Source organism: Ostrinia nubilalis, chromosome 12, assembly GCF_963855985.1.
Source record: "Ostrinia nubilalis chromosome 12, ilOstNubi1.1, whole genome shotgun sequence".
NCBI lineage: Eukaryota > Metazoa > Arthropoda > Insecta > Lepidoptera > Crambidae > Ostrinia > Ostrinia nubilalis.
This window is the reverse complement of record NC_087099.1, coordinates 14,169,736-14,184,092: the sequence shown is the minus strand read 5'-3', so window position 1 is coordinate 14,184,092 and position 14,357 is coordinate 14,169,736. Positions and strand designations below refer to the sequence as shown.

General features: G+C 42.9%; 1 protein-coding gene across 1 annotated transcript in view; it reads right to left on the bottom strand.

The window, feature by feature from the left end:
- Nucleotides 1-14,068, bottom strand: part of LOC135076717 (cell division cycle protein 16 homolog) — a 29,211-nt gene extending 15,143 nt beyond the window's left edge. The window contains exons 1-8 of the mRNA XM_063971138.1: nucleotides 13,838-14,068; nucleotides 13,524-13,687; nucleotides 12,921-13,053; nucleotides 12,406-12,568; nucleotides 10,606-10,745; nucleotides 10,159-10,174; nucleotides 8,602-8,859; nucleotides 21-157 (exon numbers count right to left, since the gene is read on the bottom strand). Coding sequence (XP_063827208.1) covers nucleotides 21-157; nucleotides 8,602-8,859; nucleotides 10,159-10,174; nucleotides 10,606-10,745; nucleotides 12,406-12,568; nucleotides 12,921-13,053; nucleotides 13,524-13,687; nucleotides 13,838-13,924 — 1,098 coding nt within the window. The 5' untranslated portion in view covers nucleotides 13,925-14,068. The remainder of the gene's footprint in view (nucleotides 1-20; nucleotides 158-8,601; nucleotides 8,860-10,158; nucleotides 10,175-10,605; nucleotides 10,746-12,405; nucleotides 12,569-12,920; nucleotides 13,054-13,523; nucleotides 13,688-13,837) is intronic.
- Nucleotides 14,069-14,357: the final 289 nt, after the last annotated feature.

Below are 14,357 nucleotides of genomic sequence, written 5' to 3'. Positions count from 1 at the left end.
CGCGTCGGTGGCCGACGTACCTTGAAGTATGCGGCCATGGCCTGGTCGTGCTCGGAGTCGGCGGCGAAGGAGTGCCCGTAGGCCAGCCACGCGCAGCCCGCACCCGCCTCGAGCCCTTTCGCCTTGCTCAGGTAGCGACGCGCGAACTCGTTCTTGCCTGCAAGACACAAATAAATACTTCAATGGATCACATATCTAAAGCCCGGTCCGTGAGCACGTAGAATTTTGTCCAATGACCCCTAGCTACCCATCCTTATCGCTCGCGCGTAATTATATTGCTGTCGCGACTGTGCGACTGGCACCCGCAGATAGTGTGCGAGCGCGATAGCAACATAATTACGCGCAAGCGATAAGGATGGGTAGCTTGGGGTCATTGGACAAAATTCTACATGCTCACGGACCAGACTATAGTTGACTGTGGATTGGAGATCTCAAACTTTTTAGTCTCATGAACTACTTCTGGGTTTTGTGGTTTTTAGTAGACCCCCGGATTTAAAGATTGTTATGAGGGTTCTTATGTCATGGAGGGAGGATAGTAAAACTTAGGGGAATTATTCGAAGCTCTTTCCTTGATTAGATACGACGTGTGGACTTTCCCACAGCACCAAGGGTCCAGAGTATCCAGCAGTTTGAGAGAGAATAATTCCAAGCTCTTCTGAACTTCATTATGCAGCCTCCAAAAACTTACCTATAAGATAATAATAGCACCCAACAGCGAACCAAGATATCCAGCTGTTAGGGTATGCATCCACCAGAGTATGTGCGAAGGCAAACAGTTCTGAGCTCTTCTTTAACTCCACTAGGCACGCCGCTCGGACCTCGCCACAGCACCAGGGGTCCACAGTATCCAGAAGCTTGAGAGCGAACTATCCGAGCTATTCTTAGATCTATTAACGCCTAAATCAAACTCTAGTCGTCTAAAAGACACTCACCAATATTATAATAGTAGCATCCGACCGCGAACCAAGATATCCAGCTGTTAGGGTACGCATCCACCAGAGTATGCACAAACGCAAACAATTCTGAACTCTTCTTAAGCTCCACTAGGCACGCCGCTCGGACCTCCCCGCAGCACCAGTGGTCCACAGTATCCAGGAGTTTGAGAGCGAATAATTCCAAGAACTTTTAACGTCCAATATGCTATCATACACACCATACACACCCTTAGAGCCAATATTTCTAGTCTATATAATCCAGTGATGTATTTATATTTATTTATATTTAGCTATCTTTGGCCTATTGTTACCTCAACAAATGATACTCCGAGCTTGAGCTTTTCGAGCTCTTCTTAAGCCTAATTCCTGAGCTATAGTCGCTTCAAAAAGTGACTTACCAATAAGATAATAGTAGCACCCAACAGCAAACCACGATATCCAGCTTTTAGGGTAAGCATTCACCAGAGTATGCGCAAATGCAAACAGTTCCGAGCTTTTCTTAAGTTCCACTAGGCACGCCGCTCGGACCTCCCCGTAGCACCAGGGGTCCACAGTGTCCAACAACTTGAGCTCGTAGCCGGCAGCTAGTAGCCGCGCGCGGCAAATTTCCGCCTCTTTGACCAGGGGTCCACAGTATCCAGTAGTTTGAGAGCGATAATTCCAAGGTCTTCTGAAGCTTTAATCAAGCAATAGCTTGATTTGACCACAATAGTGGTCTCAAAAAAAACCTCACCAATAAGATAATAGTAGCACCCAACAGCGAACCACGATATCCAGCTGTTAGGGTACGCATCCACCAAAGTGTGCGCGAAGGCAAACAGTTCCGAGCTTTTCTTTAACTCCACTAGGCACGCTACTCGAACTTCCCCGCAGCACCAGGGGTCCACAGTATCCAACAACTTGAGGGCCGCGGCCCACTCGCAGCCGGCGGCCAGCCGCCGCGCGCGGCAAATTACCGCCGCCCTTACAAGGGGTTCACAGTATCCAGTAGTTTGAGAGCGAAGAATTCAAAGGTTTATTGAAGCTTTTGTGGTCTCAAAAAAAAACTCACCAATAAGATAATATGTGGGAGATTAATTTATTTTATTAAAAAAATATATCTTAATTTAAATTTAAACAAGGAGTTTACAAACGACTTGTTATTCCAACGACAAAAAGCATTACGTGTTCTCCCCACCTTGCCTTGCCGCTTGTTTGTGTCGTATTATAAAAGCGCCTGCAGCGCGCAGAGCCAGTTAGTTGTTGGCCGACTGCGGGCCCGGACGGAGCTCGTCAGGTAAACTAATTGTATTATGTAATGCAATACCTATTTACTGTTGTTATAATTATAATATTATAATGGCTTGATACATAGAATATTTGGTTGAATAACAAAATGTTATTAAATATAAATATATAAACATCATTTTATATGATTTATAACTATAATAAATAATGTAATTAAATACTTATATGTATTTAAATTTTAAATACAACGTTATTATCAATCACTCTTGCTTTTTATTTTATTTTCTCTCATATCAGAAGTGGGATCTGAACAAAATTAGGGCATCTTGCTCACATATATTCTTGTTTACGAGTTTCAGAGACGCAGCACGATGACGAGTCAACAGCATCAGCCTGAATGATGCAGCCGAGACGCCTGAGTCACCTGACCCAGGACTTCAGCGCCACCGGCCTGCTTCCAGCACGCATGATGCTGGCCGGCCGAAGTGCTGGTTCAAGCACTAGCGATAAGGCGAGCAACCTAGCAGAGTACGTAACTCGCAAATGAAGGCAGTTGGCATGGAGGTGACTGAATCGCATTTGGTGGAAGCCGTAATACCAGGTATGTCAGACTTTCATATTTGATCGGACTTGTTGCGACTGACACCTAAAACCTTATACCTCAAGTATTATTATTGGTTTTTGGGCCTTCATTTGCGCCAGCTCAACCAGGTTTGATCTATTGTGGCAGCCCTTGTCTTTAGAGTTCACTGCTTAGTCTCGTTGAGTCTATCTACCTCAAGTAATACAAAGCCTGAATTCTTACGAACGTAAATAGCCAGTGTCTGATGCGGATCGTGATCATGTTATTCCTTTAAAGAAATGAAATCTGAATATAAATTGCAGCGTTGCAAAACATTGAGCTATTAACTAGAGAAACAAACCTCATTAAAATGTGTTAAAAATGTTGCTACTGAAACGCGATGACATAGCTTGGAACCACTAGAATACCTTTAGCCCACGGCTTTAAATTTAGTCTGCAACGGATCTTCATAAATTATAGTTTATTCTGGGTTATAAACAGTAAAACTGTAAATTTCCCCAGAATCCGTTCAGTAGTTTTTGCGTGAAAGAGAAAAAAATACTTACATGTTAACATCCAAACATCCATACTAACTTTCGCAATTATAATATTACAATACAATGCAATAGAAACAATTAGGTTGAGTGGAACCACCTAACTTTGACCACCGGTGTTTTTGTATGGAGTTTCACAGATATTTTACGTTTGTCAAAGTTAATATCCTTTTTATTTGGTGTAACCTCCCCTTAGACATGTAATGGCGCGATGAGGTTTCCTACCCATGACAAAGTTTACCCAACTTTTTAAGTCATAAAAAAAAAAAGTTTAAAAAGACGTTAAACGTCAAGTGAAATAATTTTATAAATTTCTTATTGAATGTGTATTAGAAGTTTATTCAAATATTTAAGACATTTTCTTTGTGAATATTTTTAATTTTTCTTAGTCTTCTAGTCAATACATTTTTAAAAACGGTGAATTGTGGTGGTTATTTCCTCGTTTGATGCTTTAAAACGGCGATTCAGTTATTGCACCTAGTATCTCTTTTTCGATTTCTACAACATTTAAAACTAGGTTCTTACCTAGTGGAAACACTGAAATTAATATTTAAAAAAAAAAATTCCTCATTTTATTGTGTTTTTACTATGATATAAACACAGATACAATAGACTTACATGTGGAAAGTAATTCCAGATATTTTTGTGATCTTGAATCGCACTCTTTCACTGCGCATTTACCCATTTTTGCTATTTTTCGTCCGCGTCACTCGATCCGCGTCACGTAGAGCACTGAAATGACTTGAGCTACAATTAAGGCTGTGGCCTTTAGTTCAGTGGCAACACCTCGGCGCGGTAATTAGGGAAACGGGTGCTAATGCTGGCACCCATCAGTGATCAGCACTCCGAGATTTTTATGCAAATATTAAGGTTCACTGACTAATAAATAATAAATAAGAAAAAAAAAATGCTAAATGAAGAATTTATTATTTAGTAACAACACAAAATAGTGATAACGAAATAACTGGAAATACCGCGAAAAATATCTTTTCTGTCATGGTGATGCGCTACGTCAAATTTCTCGCGAAATATAATGAAAATTTGTCTAGACAAAGTGCAAATTATAATCGCGAACCAGTCGAAAAGTGGTCGAAAAGCCCCTTATTTGTATGGAGTTTTGACGGATTCGATTTTCGATTCGATCAAAAAGTGCGTTTTGTCTAGGGGGGCTGGATGAGTTAAAAATTTGTTTTTATTTGATACTAGCGACCTCGAGTTTCGATTTTATTTTTTAGAGGTTTTCCGGAAATTATTCGAATTTTTCCGTCTTAAAAACCATCCTTGGACAACAACGATAATTTAAAAAAAAAATGATAAAATTGGTTCATGCGTTGTTGAGTTATGCGCTTACCAACACATTTTGCTATTCATTTTTGATTTAAAATTGGTTGATGTGTTGTTTCTTTTAGTCGATAGGTAAATTTAGTACCGTTTAAAGCAAAATCAGTTATGTTACAACAAGTAGTTGGAAATATGTTTTTAGTGTGGAACCATTGATTATTCCCGGTGTTTCGTTCGAAAGCCTAGTCATTGGCACTACCAATCGTTGTACCTCTTCCCCAACTTATCTAGTGTAACATAATGTTCATCAATGTTTCCAAAGATGTTTTTATCTAAGACATTTTCAAAGGGACTGTCATACTGTTTTAAGTAATAACAATAACTAATAATCATATTCCAAAGGTAAACTGGATGAGAATGCCTTATGGCATTAAGTTCGCCTAATGTTAATATTTTTGGCATTGAAGTATAAATAAATAAATAAATAAATCATATTCCTAGTACTAGTTCCACCACCGCTCAATCTACAAATGGTCAATTGAATGCTGAGTCTCAAAAAAAAAAAAAAGAAGAGGCACACACTCTACCACTTTACTTTTGTAGTTATTATGACAAATTTGAAAATTGCTTTAAGCAACAAAATACGAGTAATAAACAAACTTCTGCAAAATCAGTAAACAATTTTGGTTCTCAATTATAACTACCAATGTCCGAAGAATTTTAAGAATTGCCTTGTTCATTGTACTGTACTCTCTTTTATGACATGTCGCCAATCTCACGGCAGCTGCCATATTGAATAGGGAATATGCAAGGTTTTTGTAATTGTCACATTTTTCTAACCTTGGCATAATGCCAAGTGATCCAGTACTTTTATTTTTAATATTTTTAAAATACCTTTAAACATTGCTACTAGAAATCTCGGACGTCACTCGTCACAACATGCAGCGGCCTGTAGAGTCATAACGATTTTGAAACGTCGAGTGGCAAAAATATATTAAAAAAATATATATAATATTATCTAAGAATTATATTTTTATCACGGTTGTCGAACGTGGCAAAAATGGGAACTAAATCAATAAAGTCTTTGGCGCCCTCCTGTCAATGTATTGCATACGGTTTATTGTCGGACATCTGTACAAAGTTTAATTACGCAGCATCACACACACACACAGGCACAGGAATTGTGAAACTTTTGCCACAATATGGTATATTTGTTTTGTTGTGTTTAATACTGTATCCTGTATCACATGTTGATAGCCCAATAAATAAATAAATAAATATTGAACTTCATTTTATAATAGAAATTAGTGGTGTCAGGCACGCAAACAGCCAAGTCTAAGGTCTTATGAGGGTTCTGACTGCAATGATTGCTTCACGCTTATTTAAAACACCTCGGCAAGGGGCTGGAAAGATGTGGTTACAAAAGTTCCAATGAGCAATAAATAGTTTATTCAATACATTCCAGCCACTTGACGGGTGCCATCGAACACCTCCTGCCACCTCTGCTCTTTTTATTTATTTTGGACGCCTTGATTAAGATGTTTGTAGAGCAATTGGATAAACGTGCATTGAAAAAAAAAACTGTTATTATAAATAACTTGAAAAAAATAATCGAACTGCCTAAGGCGGGAATTGAAATTAGTTTGAGTACTGAAAATTATATTTTTTAAAGTTTCGTGATTTGAGCTCATCGTTTTGTATACTCCTTGAATCCTGGCCAGATGTCTGGATGTATACAGGGTAATGAGCACAAATGTAAATTTTTGGCCGTGCCCTTGTGGCGTTTTTTACCGAGGCCACACATTAAAAAAGAGGCTGTGCCGTACATTCGGCGTTTTTACCGAGGCCCACACATTAAAAAAGAGGCTGTGCCGTACATTCGGCGTTTTTACCGAGGCCCACACATTAAAAAAGAGGCTGTGCCGTACATTCGGCGTTTTTACCGAGGCCCACACATTAAAAAAGAGGCTGTGCCGTACATTCGGCGTTTTTACCGAGGCCCACATCAATGGCTGTGCCGTATGATTCGGCGTTTTTTACCGAGGCCGAACTTTAAGATACATACGATTTAAAAATAATGTGTATGATCACATTTTTGTCAATGATTGTATTATGTTGTTGATTTTCTTTGATATATCAAAATGATTAAATAATTTATTTGCAAAGTGTTATTCGCGAGCCTGACTATGTCGGCTGCTCGTCAGTATGGCCGTGTGGGAGATTAATTTATTTTATTAAAAAAATATATCTTAATTTAAATTTAAACAAGGAGTTTACAAACGACTTGTTATTCCAACGACAAAAAGCATTACGTGTTCTCCCCACCTTGCCTTGCCGCTTGTTTGTGTCGTATTATAAAAGCGCCTGCAGCGCGCAGAGCCAGTTAGTTGTTGGCCGACTGCGGGCCCGGACGGAGCTCGTCAGGTAAACTAATTGTATTATGTAATGCAATACCTATTTACTGTTGTTATAATTATAATATTATAATGGCTTGATACATAGAATATTTGGTTGAATAACAAAATGTTATTAAATATAAATATATAAACATCATTTTATATGATTTATAACTATAATAAATAATGTAATTAAATACTTATATGTATTTAAATTTTAAATACAACGTTATTATCAATCACTCTTGCTTTTTATTTTATTTTCTCTCATAAATAGTAGCATCCGACCGCAAACCACGATATCCAACTATTAGGGTATGCATCCACCAGAGTATGCGCAAATGCCAACAACTCAGAGCTTTTCTTTAACTCCACTAGGCACGCCGCGCGGACCTCTCCACAGCACCAGGGGTCCACAGTATCCAGTAGCTTGAGAGTGAACCATCCGAGCTATTCTTAGAGCTATTAATGCCTAAATCAAACTCTAGTCGTCTAAAAGACACTCACCAATAAGATAATAATAGCAACCGACCGCAAACCACGATATCCAACTATTAGGGTATGCATCCACCAGAGTATGTGCGAAGGCAAACAGTTCTGAACTCTTCTTTAACTCCACTAGGCACGCTGCTCGAACTTCCCCGCAGCACCAGGGGTCCACAGTATCCAGCAGCTTGAGAGCGAACCATCCGAGCTATTCTTAGAGCTATTAATGCCTAAATCAAACTCTAGTCATCTAAAAGACACTCACCAATAAGATAATAATAACAGCCGACTGCAAACCACGATATCCAGCTGTTAGGGTATGCATCCACCAAAGTGTGCGCGAAAGCAAACAGTTCCGAGCTCTTCTTTAACTCCACTAGGCACGCTACTCGAACTTCCCCGCAGCACCAGGGGTCCACAGTATCCAACAACTTGAGAGCCGCGGCCCACTCGCAGCCGGCGGCCAGCCGCCGCGCGCGGCAAATTGCCGCCTCCCTTACAAGGGGTTCACAGTATCCAGTAGTTTGAGAGCGAAGAATTCAAAGGTTTATTGAAGCTTTTGTGGTCTCAAAAAAAAACTCACCAATAAGATAATAGTAGCATCCGACCGCAAACCACGATATCCAACTATTAGGGTATGCATCCACCAAAGTGTGTGCATATGCAAACAGTTCCGAGCTTTTCTTTAACTCCACTAGGCACGCCGCTCGGACCTCTCCACAGCACCAGGGGTCCACATTATCCAACAACTTGAGCTCGTAGCCGGCAGGTAGTCGCCGCGCGCGGCAAATTTCCGCCTCTTTGAACAGGGGTCCACAGTATCCAGTAGTTTGAGAGCGATAATTCCAAGGTCTTCTGAAGCTAAATCAAGCAATAGCTTGATTTGAACACAACAGTGGTCTCAGAAAAAACTCACCAATAAGATAATAGTAGCATCCGACTGCAAACCACGATATCCAGCTGTTAGGGTACGCATCCACCAGAGTATGTGCGAATGCGAACAGTTCCGAGTTTTTCTTTAGCTCCACTAGGCACGCCGCCCGGACCTCCCCGCAGCACCAGGGGTCCACAGTATCCAGAAGCTTGAGAGCGAACCATCCGAGCTATTTTTAGATCTATTAATGCCTAAATCAAACTCTAGCCGTCTAAAAGACACTCACCAATAAGATAATAGTAGCATCCGACTGCAAACCACGATATCCAACTATTAGGGTATGCATCCACCAGAGTATGTGCGAAGGCAAACAGTTCTGAACTCTTCTTTAACTCCACTAGGCACGCCGCCCGGACTTCGCCACAGCACCAGGGGTCCACAGTATCCAGTAACTTGAGGGCCGCGGCCCACTCGCAGCCGGCGGCTAACCGCCGCGCGCGGCAAATTGCCGCCTCAGAGGTACGCAGGCGGCAAGTCTCTACTTCTGACACCATCTATGGGAAATAAAATATTTGTTAGTGGTCCGGCAAATATGTCTGTTTCACTGGTGAACGCTATTTAACAAAGGGGAATTATAAAACGATCGACTAAAAAATAACTTAGCGACTGATGATGGCATACTGTTTTAATAAATTGAGCGGTATGAATTTGAGTAAGCGAAAAATTAACTTAACTAACGATGAATATTGATTAATAATGAAATGCAGAACGAGCTTACAAAAAGTGGGTTATGTTTAATCCATTTTAGATATTAAAATTCTGTCCGTGCGATTACATTACTAAGTGAGCGACTAGAAATACAAAGAGGCAACTTCAATATAAAGATAGATTCGATTTTTTCCAATTGAAGTTATTTCCAACGAACAACTAAAAAGTTCACTTCCAGCAAAGTTTTGTGAGCTGCATTATTAATGATTATTGGTTACTGATATTCTATGTGAGGTCTTATGTTCTTTATTTTGATATGTTTTCTAATGAAGTAACTTCATAAGAGAATTCCTCTGTCGCTATTTCTGTCTGTTGCTACCTATATGGTAGCCCAATAGTCATTAGAATCCTCTACGTTACCTGAGGCACCTAATATTGAGCTTGGACAATGGATATGGATACGTTTTGGATCTAGTAATTCGGCTGAAATTAACAACACTACCACTAGAAGCAAAAATGATTCCCATTGGACAAAAAAGAAAACAAGGTGGGCCTGCTAAGTCCAAGCCAGCACTTATTTGCCAATGACGATGAGTATAATACATAGTAGGGCTCCTTATGCCTATCAATGTTCCATACAATTAATGATATTACTTTTTGTAGTTGACTGAAGTGACTTATTTTGTTTTGTTATTTCGATATAATATGTAAATGCATATTATTATTACTTGTTTCATTTCATTACCTACCCTTAAATTTTAATAATTACTTGGCTAATATAATAGTGTTTCTTCAAATATCATTTTTAATGTGAGCTCATAATACTTTGTTCATTGTAGTATTTTTCAGTGGTTTTTGTATTTGAAACACTTCATTTAAGATAAAATGCCGCTCAGTATAAAAAAAACATTTGCCAAATATTGAAAATAATGCAGGACGTAACGTTGGCGCTCAAACAAATATTAGGTCGCTCAAATATTAAGAAGCATCTCATTGTGTATTTTAAGTACCTCAAATTAATGTTTGTTAGTTGCTGTTCTGTTGATTTCTCATCTTTCGCAGTCAGTCGCTTACTTAGTAATACTATAACCTAAATTAATTATTTTTGACACTTAAAACTTTAATTTGCAGTCACTCGTTTTAATACTACCCTTTAACAAATAAAGGCGGCCGATTTTGTACAAAAAATAGTTTTTATTTTCCAACTGCACTTTTCGGGTACATTTTGAGAAGGATAGAGTTCATAGAGTATACAATTTTGTCCAAATGCACCACCGCTAAAAAAATCTCCAGTCTCGTACTCGTATTCGTACAGTAGGTAAACGACAAACTTATGAAAAAGAAATTACAGAAAACCATTGTCTTTTCAATATGGTTGAGTAGGCATCCATTTTAATGTAATAAAGTTTTCCCGTATAAAAGAGCAGTCCCGACGACAATCCGAACCCAAGACTATTGAGTTGTCATGAGGTCGAAATGTCTCGAGGTCGAGTTGTCCTGAGGTCGAAATGTCTCGGGGTGGAGTTGTCATGAGGTCGAAACGCCTCGGGGTGGAGTTGTCGGTAGTTAAATCAGCACTCACCGGGCAGGTGGGTTCTGGCGACGGCTCAATCGCTGGCGCGGCGTATCTGTTGAGTCGCTCGCGGTACGCGGCCCGTACTAACGCCGCCTCGGGGCCGCTCAGCTGAGACGACAGCGAAAGCGATTCTATCAGCTCTGTTTCTGGAAACAAAGTATAGTTCTTTGTCATCAACGTCATCCCTCTCTAATACCAGAGGTAAATAGAGGATTTGGCATACGCTGACCAGACAAATTGGAAGTAGCATAGAGGCATATTGAATTGGTAACGCGCGTGGTAATGGGTGGTAACGCGCGTGGTAATGGGTGGTAACGCGCTTGGTAATGTGTGGTAATGGGTGGTTTGGTGGTATCGCGCGTGGTAATGGGTGGTAACGTGTCGGTGGCCGCGACGTACTGATTGAATTGGCAGTGGTATTCGTTAACTATACTTAGCTCCAGCGCCGCCCTGCCGCCCGGCCCCGCCCTAGACACTCACCCTGGGCGGGCGGGAGCGCGTGCCGCTCCAGCAGCAGCTCCAGCGCCTCGTAGCACGCACAGTCCGCCCTCAGCGCCGCCCTAGACTAGACACTCACCCTGGGCGGGCGGGAGCGCGTGCCGCTCCAGCAGCAGCTCCAGCGCCTCGTAGCACGTAGTCCGCCCGCAGCGCCGCCCTAGACACTCACCCTGGGCGGGCGGGAGCGCGTGCCGCTCCAGCAGCAGCTCCAGCGCCTCGTAGCACGCGCAGTCCGCCCTCAGCGCCGCCCTAGACTAGACACTCACCCTGGGCGGGCGGGAGCGCGTGCCGCTCCAGCAGCAGCTCCAGCGCCTCGTAGCACGCACAGTCCGCCCTCAGCGCCGCCCTAGACTAGACACTCACCCTGGGCGGGCGGGAGCGCGTGCCGCTCCAGCAGCAGCTCCAGCGCCTCGTAGCACGTAGTCCGCCCGCAGCGCCGCCCTAGACACTCACCCTGGGCGGGCGGGAGCGCGTGCCGCTCCAGCAGCAGCTCCAGCGCCTCGTAGCACGCGCAGTCCGCCCTCAGCGCCGCCCTAGACTAGACACTCACCCTGGGCGGGCGGGAGCGCGTGCCGCTCCAGCAGCAGCTCCAGCGCCTCGTAGCACGTAGTCCGCCCTCAGCGCCGCCCTAGACTAGACACTCACCCTGGGCGGGCGGGAGCGCGTGCCGCTCCAGCAGCAGCTCCAGCGCCTCGTAGCACGTAGTCCGCCCTCAGCGCCGCCCTAGACTAGACACTCACCCTGGGCGGGCGGGAGCGCGTGCCGCTCCAGCAGCAGCTCCAGCGCCTCGTAGCACGTAGTCCGCCCTCAGCGCCGCCCTAGACACTCACCCTGGGCGGGCGGGAGCGCGTGCCGCTCCAGCAGCAGCTCCAGCGCCTCGTAGCACGTAGTCCGCCCTCAGCGCCGCCCTAGACTAGACACTCACCCTGGGCGGGCGGGAGCGCGTGCCGCTCCAGCAGCAGCTCCAGCGCCTCGTAGCACGTAGTCCGCCCTCAGCGCCGCCCTAGACTAGACACTCACCCTGGGCGGGCGGGAGCGCGTGCCGCTCCAGCAGCAGCTCCAGCGCCTCGTAGCACGTAGTCCGCCCTCAGCGCCGCCCTAGACTAGACACTCACCCTGGGCGGGCGGGAGCGCGTGCCGCTCCAGCAGCAGCTCCAGCGCCTCGTAGCACGTAGTCCGCCCTCAGCGCCGCCCTAGACTAGACACTCACCCTGGGCGGGCGGGAGCGCGTGCCGCTCCAGCAGCAGCTCCAGCGCCTCGTAGCACGCGCAGTCCGCCCTGCCGCCCGGCCCCGCCCTAGACACTCACCCTGGGCGGGCGGGAGCGCGTGCCGCTCCAGCAGCAGCTCCAGCGCCTCGTAGCACGCACAGTCCGCCCTCAGCGCCGCGCACAGCGCCGCCGCGCCCGCCTCCCGTCGCTCCAAAGCCCATAATGCACGCGCCTGCCACACTAGTACTCCTGCTAGCGCCCTCTGTAAGAATTATAAATAGGATGTGATGTGACATGAGCTGTATTCACTCTATAGGGACCCTTCCTACTAGCAAAAGGAAGATATCTCCTGTCATAACTTACTAAAGCTAATTTTATAGATGATAATTTACTGGTCAAAATTTTTGATGTGATTTGATTTGAAAAATGAAAACCATGCAGTTTTTGCTAAAATATTGACACAAAAGCGGTTAGAAACCCCTTCCAGAATCATCATAGTTATCAAGACTGAAACCTAGCAAAATCTGGTATCAACAATGCATTTATTGGAAAACAACATACAGTAATTTCATGTGGAATATCCAAGAAAACACACTATCAATAATAAAACTTACATTGTGAGTCTGGTCGGTCGTCCGTGGCTCGAGCAGCGCTGGGTCGCACTCCTCCATCATGGTGAGAGCTGTGGCAGGCTCACGTGCAGAGAGGTACGCTCGCATCGCCACCCCCAGACACAAGAGATGCCTCCTGCAATGTTTAAATGTTGACTTGTACGAGTAGTAGGATATTTTCCTAACAAATTGACACTTTTTGAGCTACAATGTGTTTCAAATAGGCTTTAGGAAATAATCTATCTAACAAATCGAATCAATTGGTTTATTTGCATGTCAAAAACTTATAGAAACTTAACTAGGTGCTAGCTATCAAAACAATTTATTGGATGAATCTATATATATAAAAGAAAGTCGTGTTAGTTACTCCACTTATAACTCAAGAACGGCTGAACCGATTTAGCTGAAAATTGTCAGGGAGGTAGTTTAGAGCCAGGAGAAGAACATAGGATACTTTTTATCCCGTTCGAAATAAAAAAAAAAGTCTGCTTATTTATTGCCATTAAGGCGGAACAAAGTTCGCCGGGTCAGCTAGTTAGTTGATAAAATAATATTGTTGTCACTAATAATATAGTCACTTATTTGTGTCACTCATCACTTAAATACCTGTGTAATTCTCTCGAGGTAACCGCATGTGCAGCTCTGTGCAGTTCTCCTCGGGAGAGCATGACGCTGGCCAGCAGCCAGATATCATCACCGCTGGGAGACCCATTGCCACTGCCCGCTGCTGCCGCTGCATCAGCCCAGAATAATGCACTGGTCCATTGTCCCTAGGCAGGAAAAAATTGTTAATTTTACCCAGAAAACATGACACAGTGCCAGTTTAACTTTATCCTAAAATTAGAGTAAAGTAACGATACAAATACAAAAAATGCAGTACGATATCAAGTTATCTAACATTGTAAACGATAGATACTAACCAATTCTGAGTATTGTTTCACCAAAGACCGCATGAAATCTATGTTCAAGCATTCTATGCTCTGACCCGTTGATTCTGCCTTTGCCATTGCATAAAATAAGCGCTGTTGGTAATTATGTATTTATAAACAAAAAGAAGTAATTATTTGGAGCGAACAAAAACTATAAATGGTTTAAATATTAATTTAAAAACAGGATTTTTTGCATTTTCTTCAAACGATCAAACAACACAATTCGCGCCGTCAATCACAGGTATTATTTGACCGTTTGTTGACTAGACCATAGACTGTCAGTCAGTAATGTCAAACATTTATTTAAAATTCTTTTATAATAAAATTTAGATTTTTATTGGTAATCAACACAACATATAAAAAAGAACAATCAATTCCGTAATTTGTTATTATAGTTTAAATTCTTAGTTTATTAAATCTTCTTTTGAATGTATTGGTAAATAATCCAAATGCAGAGACGTTAAAATAATCATGACAGATTTGTTGAGTTTGGTTTTAGTTTTTTTAAGCA